The sequence below is a fragment of the Silurus aristotelis genome, assembly GCF_946808225.1.
Source record: "Silurus aristotelis genome assembly, chromosome: 15".
Taxonomy (NCBI): Eukaryota; Metazoa; Chordata; class Actinopteri; order Siluriformes; family Siluridae; genus Silurus; species Silurus aristotelis.
In genome coordinates this window covers 8353916-8366800 of record NC_139588.1, presented here as the reverse complement: position 1 = coordinate 8366800, position 12885 = coordinate 8353916, and the positions used below count along the sequence as shown (strand labels likewise).

At 42.2% G+C, this 12885-nt stretch overlaps 1 protein-coding gene and 1 long non-coding RNA gene across 17 annotated transcripts in view; one reads left to right on the top strand and one right to left on the bottom strand.

The window, feature by feature from the left end:
- Positions 1-504: 504 nt before the first annotated feature.
- Positions 505-12885, bottom strand: part of suco (SUN domain containing ossification factor) — a 41611-nt gene continuing 29230 nt past the window's right edge. For 8 of the 16 annotated variants that reach the window (XM_083563282.1, XM_083563285.1, XM_083563284.1 and 5 more), the window contains 11 exons: positions 12147-12238; positions 11948-12013; positions 11196-11279; positions 10097-10184; positions 8713-9852; positions 7573-7660; positions 7355-7459; positions 7105-7253; positions 6605-6696; positions 5813-5868; positions 505-3748 (listed from right to left, as the gene is read on the bottom strand). In XM_083563282.1, coding sequence (XP_083419408.1) covers positions 3254-3748; positions 5813-5868; positions 6605-6696; positions 7105-7253; positions 7355-7459; positions 7573-7660; positions 8713-9852; positions 10097-10184; positions 11196-11279; positions 11948-12013; positions 12147-12238 — 2455 coding nt within the window. In that variant the 3' untranslated portion in view covers positions 505-3253. Of the gene's footprint in view, positions 3749-5812; positions 5869-6604; positions 6697-7104; positions 7254-7354; positions 7460-7572; positions 7661-8712; positions 9853-10096; positions 10185-11195; positions 11280-11947; positions 12029-12146; positions 12239-12885 lie in introns of all 16 variants that reach the window. The other 8 variants (XM_083563272.1, XM_083563283.1, XM_083563281.1 and 5 more) reach the window with 3 other exon arrangements.
- On the top strand, positions 6984-12262 carry LOC310738405. The gene is made up of 2 exons (XR_014537082.1): positions 6984-8091; positions 8289-12262. It is a non-coding gene; the product is annotated as an uncharacterized lncRNA (long non-coding RNA).

Sequence of the window (12885 nt, the reverse complement as noted above, 5' to 3'; positions counted from 1 at the left end):
AGCGCTATAGAAATAAACTTGACCCATTTTTCCTGCTTCCAACACGTCAACTTTAAGGACCAAATGTTCACTTGCTGCCTAATGAATCCCTTTACAATAACAGGTGCCATGATTAAGAGATGGTATTCACTTTAATCGGTGTGTCACACACTCTTGCTTCTTTTATATGGATATCAGCAGTGCTGCCCTGTACCAGTCACAAATAGACCAATGAAACAAAGTCTGGCTTTGTCCATGACTCGATACTTCTTCAGAGCAGAATATGTTGACTCAGCCACCGTGAACAAGTTCACCCTTCTCACTCGGTGCATACTGGACGGCTTGTACAGGTCTTCAATTCCATTGATGGGACAGCAGGCTGACACGCTGCATCTCTGTGTTATCCAAGGCGGAGTCGTTCTGTACCCATTGAACACAGCAGGCAATGCTTCATATTCATACTCGTGTCGATCATTACCCATTATTCCGAACTCCCAAAAAATAAAATAAGCAGACCTGCCATAATGAAAGGAAAAGTGTCTTTATTTAGAAATTCACAGTTTCTATTGGCACTACATCACTGTAGTTACATTTACACCTGTTTCCAAAAAAAAAAAAAAGAATAATAATAAAATACTGTGCATCTCATCCTCAGATTATCTGGTGTAAAAATGTTGCCCTCTCCTACTGGCCAATGACACGAATACACAAGCCCATGGCCACTAGAGGACTCCAGGGGGGGAAAAAAAAGCACAGGGAGAAGGAGCACTTTAAACATAAGACATGAGAAGTTCTCCAAAGTGCTGAAAGAATGAGAGCCTGAGACACAGAGCTCTGGTTGTAATCAATCATCTTCCACACTAAATCACCCATACGCACTGGGAACCATTTGGGAACCAATACATTTGAAACAAGAGCGAAAAGAGAACATTAACCAAAGGAAGAAAAAAAAAAGTTCACATTCGTTAGAAAGCACAGATCAGGAGACGAGGGGACATGGACGAGTGTGTGGGGAGAAAAAAGGAACCGAACTACACATCTAGAGTGGTCCAGTGAACCAGTCAAACAGGGACAGACACATACACACAAACATAAATAAAGACAAAGCAACCCAGTTAAAGACTGCAAATCAAGAAGGAGCTTCATGTACAATGGAAAATAGAGGAATGAGAAAGATACGAGTGTTTTCACACATAGAATTCAGATTCCGAAATCAGCAGGAAGAGCAGCCCCCCCCAACCCCGATCCCACCCAATCCAAACACAAAGGATTCTTGAAACGACAACCAGCACAATAAAGAACTCATCCGAACAGATCCGTTGACAAACACGAGCTGGGAAAACCACCAAACAATAAAACTCCACTCTGAAAGATTCGGGTGGACATTTATGACCCAACGTCTGGTTCATCGCATTAGAAAACACGAAGCGTTAGTGATGGTGAAATTTGTCGAACACGACGAGGAAGTAGTGGGTGGCATTTTGCCTGGCGCTCAGACTCCAGCTTTTTCTTTACATGAAATGGAAGGCAGAAACGGAGCGTACCATTCACATGGTTCACACTTAGGTGTGTGTGAGTGTGTATATATACACACATACAAGAACCATTTTCATTAAATATTCAGCCCAACCTCCTCCTTTTAATTCTTAAGACTAAAAGGATGATGTGTTTCTCCATGACCTCGAGTTCAAACATCCCAGGTAAACAACTACACTGTAATAAATAAATATATAAATAAGGAGTGGGGCTCAGGACGAACAATTTATATTGATGCATGCGTTTTTTTGTACCTGTAACAGATCTGTGCATTGTGGGAAAAAACACTGAAAGAGAGAGGTGTGTGTGGGGGGGGGAGACGACGACAACCTGGAGTCTGAATGCAGGAAAAGGCCTGAATAAATATATTTTATAGATACGCTATATGGAGAAAAGTTTTGGGACACCTGACTTTTCCTGCTATATGTGGTTCTTCTCCAAACTGTTACCACAAAGCTAAAGGCACTCAATTCTATAGAACGTTTTCAGATGCGCTATAATAAATATTTTGCGTTCACTTGAACTTGGAAACACAAAACCTATTCCAGCATGGCAATGCCCCTGTGCACAAAGTGAGTTTGAAGATCTGGTTTACATGCTTTGGAGAGGAAGATCTTGAGTGGTCTGCTATAGAGCTCTGATCTCATCCCTACTGAACACCTTTGGGATGAATTTAAACACTGACTGCACCCCAGGTCTTCTCACCTACATCAGTTCCTGCCTTTGATAACACCCTGGTGTCTGATAAACACAAATGTTCGGAAGCCCACTCCAAAAATCCAGTGGAGGGAATTTTAGGTGTGAATCGTGGAATGCGATGCTCAAAAACCAACAATCTTATGACCAGGTGTCCGCAAACTTTTGGCTATATAGTGTATGCACGGGTATATATATATATATATATATATATATATATTTATTTTTTATTTTTTTGCAGACTTCAGGCCCCGCCTGAAATACTTCATGAACACTTCAAAACACAGAAAGCGAGAGAAAATGGAAAAAAAAAGAGAGACTAAATGACTAAAGAAAAAGTCTGGATCTGTTCTTCATTCAGTTCTGCTCACTTGAATGATGGAGGTTAAAGTGCTACAGAGGCCTACGCTTTCGACATACATTCACGCACACGTAAGTACGCATCCTGGTCCCAAGATCAGGGTATGATCAGGGTATGAAAGGAAGAGAGGCGAGCAGAGAACTGTAGTAGTGTGTAGGAAGAGAATCTCTAGAAAGACCAGACCTCTTGACCTTTCATTGCTGTCCTGCTGGTCCACACACACACACACACACACACACACACACACGCGCGCGCGCGCGCGCACACACACACACACACACACACACACACACACACACAAAAACAGTAAACTAAATCATACTGACATATGTTTTTTTTTAGAAATAAAATAGAATTTCTCTCCAAAAATGAAAGAAAATTAAATAAGGACCCTTCACCTTGATCTGTGGTCTGATCTTTAGTTTGTTAACGGACAAATAAAGGCACGTAAAAGAGGATCGAGAAACCAAGGTAACTGCCCCAGAGTCTATATTTCTCTCTGTGCTTGAGCAAACGTAGCAAAGCCTGAACACTAAACAGTGTTAAAAGGAAGGAAGAGAAAGAGTGAAAAAAACAAAAACAAACAACTGTTTGTGTCTTTTTTCCTCCGAGGTTGAACACTGTTTCAGTCTATAAAGCTGTGTGTAATATAGTGCTGAAAAAAAAAAAAAAAAAAAGTTTTCAGACGTGACCGGTGACGGCCGTGACTCCGAAAGTCCCCATTCCGAGTTCCTGTTTTCCCTTCATCAGCTGCTGGAGCGTGGGCATGACGCACGTTGCCACGGGAATAGGCGTGTGCAGTAACCCCGCCCCATAGCGCCCGTGCGACTGCGTTTGCTGCTCGGCCACTTTAGAGCGACGGCGCTTAAAAGACCTCTTCTCTGTCTTGCTCTTGGCCAGCGGGAGCTGCTCGTGATTCAGACCCACACAGTGGCCGTTAACGGAGGGGATGCTGGAGCTGGACTCATCCGACGCTGTCGACAAGGACGAGGAGGAAGAAGAAGATGAAGAGGAGCCGCCTTTGGGGCCGCTCTCGGCCACTCTTTCTCTGGACGAGCAGGTGGACATGTCACCCTCGCCTGGTGACGGCAGGAACTGAGGCGCGCTGACACTCTCGCCTTCGAGGCTGCAGTTACTCAGAAACGCTTTCTCTCCTTTCATCTTGCAGCGCTTTTTCTGCAAGAGTGGGGACGGAGAGAAAAGGTTTAGTTACGGGCAGACAGAAGATACAGAATTTAAAACAGTGAAGACAGACAACCCCAAAACTGTTGGCACCCTGCATACGAACGAGTCTGGCATTGGTACTACTTTCACAGTCGTAGCAACATGTTGGATGTGAACCTGAAGTTACTCGACATTCATTTTGTGGTTCGTATAACATCTATTCAGTTCATCTTTTTTTATTCCTCAAAGGTTTTAGCACTTCTTTAAGACTCCTGGGTGGGCTAGGTCAGATCTCGACGTACTATTTTTTTAAAGTTACGATGGGGTCATCGGAACGCACTGTAAGTCCTACCTGTAAATATTTTATAGTATATATAACTTATCGTTTTTACAAATCGTCGTTTCGCTATCGCTAAGAGACCGATTGCATTTTATTTCAAATCTTAACCTCTTGCTTTCGCCCTCATGGGTACAGCATCCGGGATGAGGTTTTATGTCGGTGCTGTTTGAGTGAAAACTTGAGTTATTGAATAAAACCCAGCCATATACCCTTTCTTTTATTAAAAGAGTACCAGTAATTCAGGAGTTAATGTTTTAATGTACCATCTATATTAGAGAACGACACCAAACATTGTAAGAAAAAAAACAGAAGTAATAAGAAATAGTAATAAGAACAAGATCTTGTGGGTCTTGTGAACACACTGTAAAAAAACAAAAACTTCAGTCAGGAGAGATTTGGTTCAATTGGACCAGTATGAAAGAAACTGCTGGGGCTCTGTTCCAAAACTCTCACTTGGTCTTATACAGAAGGGTTCACTAAACAACACGCTCTGGGGGTCATGCAGAAATAACATTTGTTTGGTTAATTTGGTCACGTCTACAGACTGTTTGGTTCAGTTGCATAAATAATTTTAGTTGTTTTAGTCCTAATTTTTCCCTACAATGGACCAGATGTTTCTGAATGTTTCATTACAGATAAGTTTCTTTTTTTTCTCCTGTATTTTCTCCTCTAGGGCAGTGGTCCCCAACCTTTTTTTGCGCCACGGACCGGATTAATGTCGGACAATATTTTCACGGACCGGACTTTAAGGTGTGGCGGATAAATACAACAAAATAAAATGAAACGATCGGCATATGTAAACAATGGACTCTTTTCTTTGTTGTGTTCAGGGAAGCGCTTCCGCTCCGTGAAAGCGAACACTGAGAGAACGAGGAGGAGCGTCTTCCCGCAGGCCATTTGGAGTTTAAACCAGGAAACACCCAGGATCTAAAACTGGTCCTCTCTCTCTTCATCTTCACACTATTTCTGCACAATTTCTTTGCACGATGACACTTTAATCTGTGGACTTGCACAGCACAGTGCACTTTACGCCACACCACACTGCACACGGTCACTTTAAGGTCAATCACCTTAGGTTTTACTGTTTTACTGTCATACGCATCCTTCTATATACACATTTCATATATATATATATATCTTTATATATTTTATATTTTATATAGTTCTTTTTTTCTTGAATTTTTTTCCCTCATTCTATTCCCTCATGCCGGACCGTCATATAAAAGCATTTCACTGCATGTCATACTCTGTATGTATGTGACAAATTTTAATTTGATAAGAACTGGTATTTTCTAAATATAATATTAAACGTGAATCCACTGTGTCGTTTTTTTGGTCATTTTGCTCGCTTGAGGGTTTGAATTTAGCGGTAATGTATTATGTGTTAGCGGCCGGAGCAGCCCCTTTAAAAAGGTAGAGGATGGAGGTAAGACATGTGACTGAGGCAAACATCATGACATGCATCAAGAGTGAGTCACAGACAGATGTGCCGGAGAGAATCAGGTAATTTTCCATAACAAAAAAGTTTTGTATTCTTTCTGTGCAGCCCGAGAATAAATGACCCACAGCCAGGTCCCGGTCCGCGGCCCTGGGGGTTGGAGACCACTGAATTAGGGTATTGAATCACAATTTAAATGCCGTGGAGTGCGTGTTAATGTCGATCAAGTGAGCGATTTTGAAACTCGGCCCCTGGAGTGCGCAGCAGCCTACCACCGCAGGCAAAATGGACACTGTACCTTTTTCTCTGGAGAAAACCTTAGAGGTTCTACAATGTACAAGTCATCAGGACCTACTAAAGAGGGGAGAGAGGGGGGCAGGTTAAAGGAATGACATGGCAATTATGAACATGAACAAGCATGACTTTGCTTGCAAGTAGTACTCGATGCATAAAAGATCAAAATACACAACTCGATATGCGCTTGCATTTTGTATGGGGGGGAAAAAAAGAAAAAAGAAAAAAATCGTCAACTATTGGATTTTACTTAAACACACGTGTCCGCTCATACTACTTGCAAATGTCAAATGTGAGCCAGCCCCGAGCAACTTTGGAGACAAAAGACCAAAGATGCGTTCTCACCACAGACAGTGATATATGTGACCATCAAACTTTCACATGGCGTGTTTTATTTTTTTTTTTATTTATTTTTTTTTAAGCTCACTGTTGTAATTGACTGTAAGGGGGCAGAAGCCATGCACAGCAAGTTGCAATTTTATTTGAACATGCTAAGCTAAGAATAGATCAATAGCCGCATATAGATCAATTATAATCAAAGGCTTTTTTTTTTTTCAGGCCAGCAGACACCTTGTATTTTGCAAATGAATGTGCTAGGTGTACATGACGTATATGGGTGGATGTGTTTGGAAAAGCCAAGATATAGAGGGGAAAAAAAATAAAAAGAACTAAGCAGGAGAACGTGTGTAAGAGAGTGCAAGAGAGCAAGAAAGAGCGAAAGAGAGACAGAAATAACCTTTAAATACAGAGAGAAAGAAAAGAACCCTGTGTTTGTGTTTTCAGAGAAAACTCTTACCATCTGAAGCTGGCAGCTGAAATGACTTGGACCGTATGAGAGGGCATGAAACTTTCCGCTTCAAACTCATGTCGTCGTAAGAGGAGAAACACCTGGGAATAAGAGTGAGAGATAAAAGAAAGGGCATTTCATTGGTTTGTGGTTAGAAAGTGGGTTACTAATTAGTATTAGCATAAAGTTGTTGGCAGGTGATTAAAGAATAATGACTGGGCCTTCCAAACAGGACTGTCAGGTATTGGCATGAAATACTTTATACATTTTTTTCTTGGATTTTGTATGCAGGTGTGGAGAATAGCACAATCACAGTAGACCTTTTTTTTTTTTAGCCATTCCAGCAACGGACGCAACCTGGAAAAACTATCGCTATGGATTTTTGCGGATTAACTATCGGTGCAGCCGATGAACCAGTTGAACTCTATTTGTGGGTTTAACTTTGTATATGCCTAGTGTGTGGTTGGGAGTTTGGGGTGGTGGGGGATGGCTGTGGCAGAGTTCCATACCTCTTGGGGCTGGGGTAGTGATTGCTCACAGGGATCGCAGAGCTTCTGCTATTGGAGGAGCTGCTGCAGCAACACTGCATACACAACAGCAGGCCCAGAGCCAAACACAACACCAGAGACACCACCAAGTAACTCTGCCTGTCTGACACCTGCAACACAGTTATGATGTTTAAACTAACAGATCCTGTTCAATAGAGTGTATGTACAGGGAAATGTGTAGAGATGTGTATGTGTATGTGTATACGAGCACCTCTTTCTGTAACTGGCCCACAATGACGGACAGGTTCAGCATGAGCTTGGTGACATTCTCCAGCTGGCTCTGCAACATCTGAATGGCTTCTGTCTGTTTCTGATCCTGCATGAACACAAAAACAACTTTAGCACCTAAAATCAACCTGCCCACACCTACGCTCTCAGGCAACATGCCTGGATGGCATTTTGAAAGATATCCAAACAAATACTTCTGACCTGTTCCTCTGCAATTCTGGAAGTGTTCTGAAGTTTAATGATGGTCTTGTTGAACGCCCGCTGCATCTCCTCCATTTGCTTACGATACCTGAGTGACAGGAAGACGGACCACAATGTGCTACATCAGTGTGCAAACTACACACTACTGGCTCCTCTTCCATAATACACAGTTTTTTTAAATAACAGAAGACGTACAATTTAAAAGGTGAATTCGATCATTTAAATATTCATAATTATAAAAAATAGAACTGAGGGGATTTCAACTTAATTAAGCATAACCATTAAAGGTCGACGGATTCATTAGTTTTTCAGATTACTGGGCATGGATAGTTGATTGCACTAACTATCAGCAAAAATCCATTTCGATAGTTTTTCCGGGTTGCGTTATATATAGTACAAGAGCGGCCTCTAGAGGCGAAACACTGATGCCACATGCTGTTTATTTGCTGGCTGTTCTTTGTTATTTTGGATGTAACTGTTTACGTATTTAGAGTGTGTCTTTTTTGTTTCAGAATGCACGTCTATTTTCCTCAGTATTAATTTATGTAATAAATATATTTATATAGCACATTTTCATGATTCAGTACTGTATTTTTATTTGTGTACTGAATTTAATTACTATTTTACATGGACTGGTATGTTGTTTTTTCATGAAGGATCCATTTTAAAGACTTTTGGGTGATTAATCAGTTATTGGCAAGTACAATTCAAGCTAGATATCGGTATCTGTAATACACCGATATACTGTAATCCCTAATATTGCCTAATTATTTGTTAGATTCACCCACCAACCATATGCATAAGTAAGCAAATGTTTGGCTTGTAATAGCAATGAAAACAACATTATGATAATAATAATGCTCTTTTAATAGGCTATTTATCTCATAAGTAATGCTTATTTGTCTTTATGGTGCGTAACAAAATAAACAAATCAAGCATTAGGAGGCATAATAAATACAATTAAAATCATGATAAAATCTCGACAATACTTGTACTAGTCATTTTCTGTACAGAACGACCCGGCATATGTTTAAAGAAAGGATGATGCTTTCCACACAGGAAAAAAGTTTGGGGACCTCTGGCTTAATGCAAATATAAGGAAGGAGCTATTGGGTATGTATGTGTGTATCAGTAGGTTACCTCTGGCTGAGTTCCTCCAAGTATCTGCTGCTGAGCGACATGTTCATCTCTAAAGCTTTGATCCTATTGTTAAGCCTCATGAACACAGATTCCTTCTGGTTGGAGCCGTGCACGTGGTTGCCGTTGCCGTAGCTCGGCTCGCCCGAGTTCTGCAGCTCGGCGTAGAAGTCGGTGGCGGTGCGCTGTAGTGTGCTCTGCGCCTCCTCCAAGGGCTCTTCCTGAGAAGCGAGGTGAGTAGGATCCTGCTGGACCTCCTCAATGCCTGCAGAAGGCTCTGGGCCAGGCCCAGGCCCGGGAAGTTCTGTGGGAGGTGGGATTTCTGTAGGTCGTACGTGTGTGGGAACGGAATGAACGGACTGCTCTTTGCTGGGTGTGGGGAGCTCCGTCGTCTCGGGGATGAGAAGTGAAGTGGTGGGAGTGAGAATCATAGAAGTGGTGGAGGTGAAGGTGGAAGCGAGAGAGGTGCTGGCAAAGGTGTGGGTCGGCGTTTCAGGTATACGCTCTATGTATCGTGGTATCGGATCTTGGGGCTCATCTGTGGGCAGAGAGTCAGGAATGCCCTCGGTGGGCGTGGCTTTGGAGAGCAAAGCCTCAGAAAAGCTGTGATGGGGAAGGGAGGAGGTGTGGCTTGGCTCTAATAGAATTGGAGGATCAGTGATTGGATCCAGAGTAACAGGGGGCGAGTCATCAGGCGCGATGTCTTCACTTTGGGTGGGCTCTACCTCCAAAGGCTTCTCATAGGGCAACAAGGGGGTGCGAGTTGGACTGGGGTCTGGGAGTTGCGTCGATGGTCGCGTGTGTGTCCTTGCGTGTGTGTGACGCTCTCTTTGTACCCGCTGAAGAGCCAGTGCTGCAGAACAGCGAAGGTGGAGGTGCTCGTGGAAGCTGGCTAGACAAGACAACGTAGAAAACTGGCTGCAGTAAACGGCGCTCTCCCGGAGGCGTGCCTCCTCGCGCCGCCTCTCCTCATCGCGCTCTTCCTCTAGAAGGGTCACGGTGGGTGGCATTGGCTCTTCCTCTTCATCTTCAATGAGAATGACGATACGACTATCTTCAGGTGATGGAGTAGAGGGGGAATCTGGAATGGGTACTTCTGGATCCGGCTTCACCAGAGTGGAATCCAGCTCTGGAGTTTGGAGGCTGGGAACGAAGAGAAAACGAGAAATCGTTCTTGAAACTGCACGCATAATAATAATGATAGTAATACTACTAATAATAAAAATACGTTAATTATTTCCTGATGCTGGGGGTGAAAAAATTATTCGAGCGGCTGTAAAAATATAGGCTATTATTCAGAAATTTCAAACAAAAGCAGCATTCAGCAACAAAAAGAAACAAAAGCATATTCAGTGTATTGTGTGTGTATGTAAAGGTAAAAACATACATTTCTTGTGACTGCGTGAGTGTTGGGGTTGGCGTGAGTGTAGATTCTGTGTCTTCTGTGATGTTCTCGTTGCCTGATGACGTATTGCCTACAGAAAGACCATCAAACACAGAAATAAAGAAAGGAACGCAGAAAAGGAATAACAGTGGGACAAAGAGTGGGAAAGGGAAAAACAACAGCCTGAGTCAGAGACTCGCCCACCAGCTCTCCCCAGATGAGTGCGGACCCCCATCCTCCAACAACTCTCAGTCATGCACAAAGAAACTCATTGTTCATCAAGAAATGCAGCCTCCTCTGGCTGAAGCACATCCACACATGCAGAATTTACCTTTAACTCGAAGCACACGAACACACCGAGCTCCCAAAACAAGAAACAGCAGGAAAAACAACTATATCACAGATACTGAAAATCTACAATGAAAAGAAATACAATTCCCGGCACAAATAATGAACATATTTTAGAACTTGTGAAATTATTCCAAACCATAGAGCAAATAAACTAGCTTGTTCACTGACGGTCAGCGAATGCTAATGAGTAATATGTACAAATCGTGCTTGGCCAGCTTTACAAAAGTGCGTTCCACCCGAGCGAACTTCTAAAGTAATGACTTTGAGCAGGTTTGTTTGTTCTGGATTTCCTTGGAATGAAGCTACTTGCTCAGGCACAGCGAAGCAACTTTGCATAAAAATAAATGCATAAAAGAAAGAAAGGCTAATACTGTGCTCAGCTCTAGAAATGATGACATTGAATAGAAAGGAATGAACTGACTACTAACTATCACACAGTCTAAATTCAGTTGAAGGTACTGTTATACATGTGAATTCTTTTTTTGAGAATATAATCTGGGCACTGCAGCTGTTTGAACTGCAAAAAGGTTCTCATGTGCAGGTTCCATTCATTTCACTTTTGAACTTGTTTTTTTTGCACACTTTTCACTGACCATGACCTCTTGAGACTGAGCAAGAATGAGCATGCTCAGTTCACTAGCTCATACACCGATAGAAATCCCTAAAGTTTGTCAAATCTGATTAAAAGTGAGGTATTTGAAATTAAAAATAAAATAAAAAAAAGATGGATTTACAAAAGTAATGGATGTACCTTCCATCTGAGCTCCATCTTCAAGCTCTGGCTTGGCCCCGAGCACATTCGCAGCAATGTTGTTGACCATTGTTAGGATTGCATCTGAGAGAGAAAAAAAAACTGTGTGAGAATATTAACTGTTGACATGTACTGCTTGTGGTCTGTTTATGAAGAACACAAACGATACATGTATCAGTTTTAGGATTTTAAATAAAGAGACGGGTATAGAAATTTTTATTTAAAAAGTGAAAGCAGTACAGATTTCGCCGCATTTTGTAACACGGAACCCTAAAGAGATTGGAGCCCTATTCGGAAACAGAGCCCAGGATCCCAAATCAACATGTTCATAAAAAAAAAAAAAAAAAAAAAAAAAAATGTATGCATGACCGCTGGTGTGAGATTTTTCCTTACGTCATTACAGAACAGACGGACACTGTGTGTGCAGTGTGAGGAGGGAATACAGAGCCACCAAAGTAAACAGGCTCAACTGGCTGCAGGGTTTAGAAAATAAACCTTATGGGGGTGGGGGGGTGTTGTATTTCAAACATAGCAGCGTGAGTGTGGGATTTTAGAGATTCTATGAATTATTTATTAAGTACATATGTAGTGCGTTTTGGATTTTTTTTTATTGTGACAGCCATCATGAATACACTCTAATCAGAATCGTTACAGCTGTCCTACGCTGTCCATCTGTGAGCAGTTTATTACTAAAAGCCAAAGAAGCCATGCGGTTCCCAGGAAGTGCTGATACGAAGTGCTTGCATACATACTTGTAGCAGAACCCAGGAGATTCTTGGATGCCTTGTCTTCAGATGGAAGGTATCCTGGAGGGTAATCTATGGAATGGAGGTCTGGAGTTCAGAGAACACCTACAGTACATTAGCTAATATTCACTCACAGCATCTCATATCCTATAACCATGGAGCAAACAAGCACTTGTTTCTCCTCGATTCAAAATGTAAACCGTACCATAATCCTCGTCCAAGTACTCGACCCTCTCAGAGGGATACTGCGAGTCAGCAATCTCATCATACTCCTCCACCATACTGGTACCAAACACCCTGACAAACCGGGGGAAAAAATAACATGTTGGTACAATTAAAAGAATAATGCAGAAGTAGAGAACGGACAAGAAGGATGGAAATACATAGCATTTCTGAAAGATAAAGAGAAATGGAAATGACACTGTTCAAAAGATTACAACATAAAGCTACAGATTAACCATACATGTCACCACCAGCAGGGGCTCCGATCTTAAATATCAGGGCTAAGACCACATACACCGATCAGGCATAACATTATGAGCGATGAAGTGAGTAACACTGATTATCTCTTCATCATGGCACCCGTTATTGTGAGGTATTTATTAGGCAGCAAGTGAACATTATGTCCTCAAAGTTGACGTGTTAGAAGCAGGAGAAATGGATGAGCGTAAGGATTTGAGTTTGACGAGGGCCAAATTGTAACGTCTAGACGTCTGGGTCAGAGCGTCTCCAAAACTGCAGCTCTGGTGGGGTTTTCCAGTCTCCAAAGTGCTCCAAGAAAGAAACAGTGGTGAAGCGGTGACAGGGTCACGGGCAGCCAAGGCTCATTGATGCACATGGAGAGCGAAGCCTGGCTCGTGTGGTCCGATCCAACAGCTCAGATTTTTATGCTGTTAATGCTCAATGGGTCAGAACTGTTTCGGCAGCAAAAAGGGGGACCAACA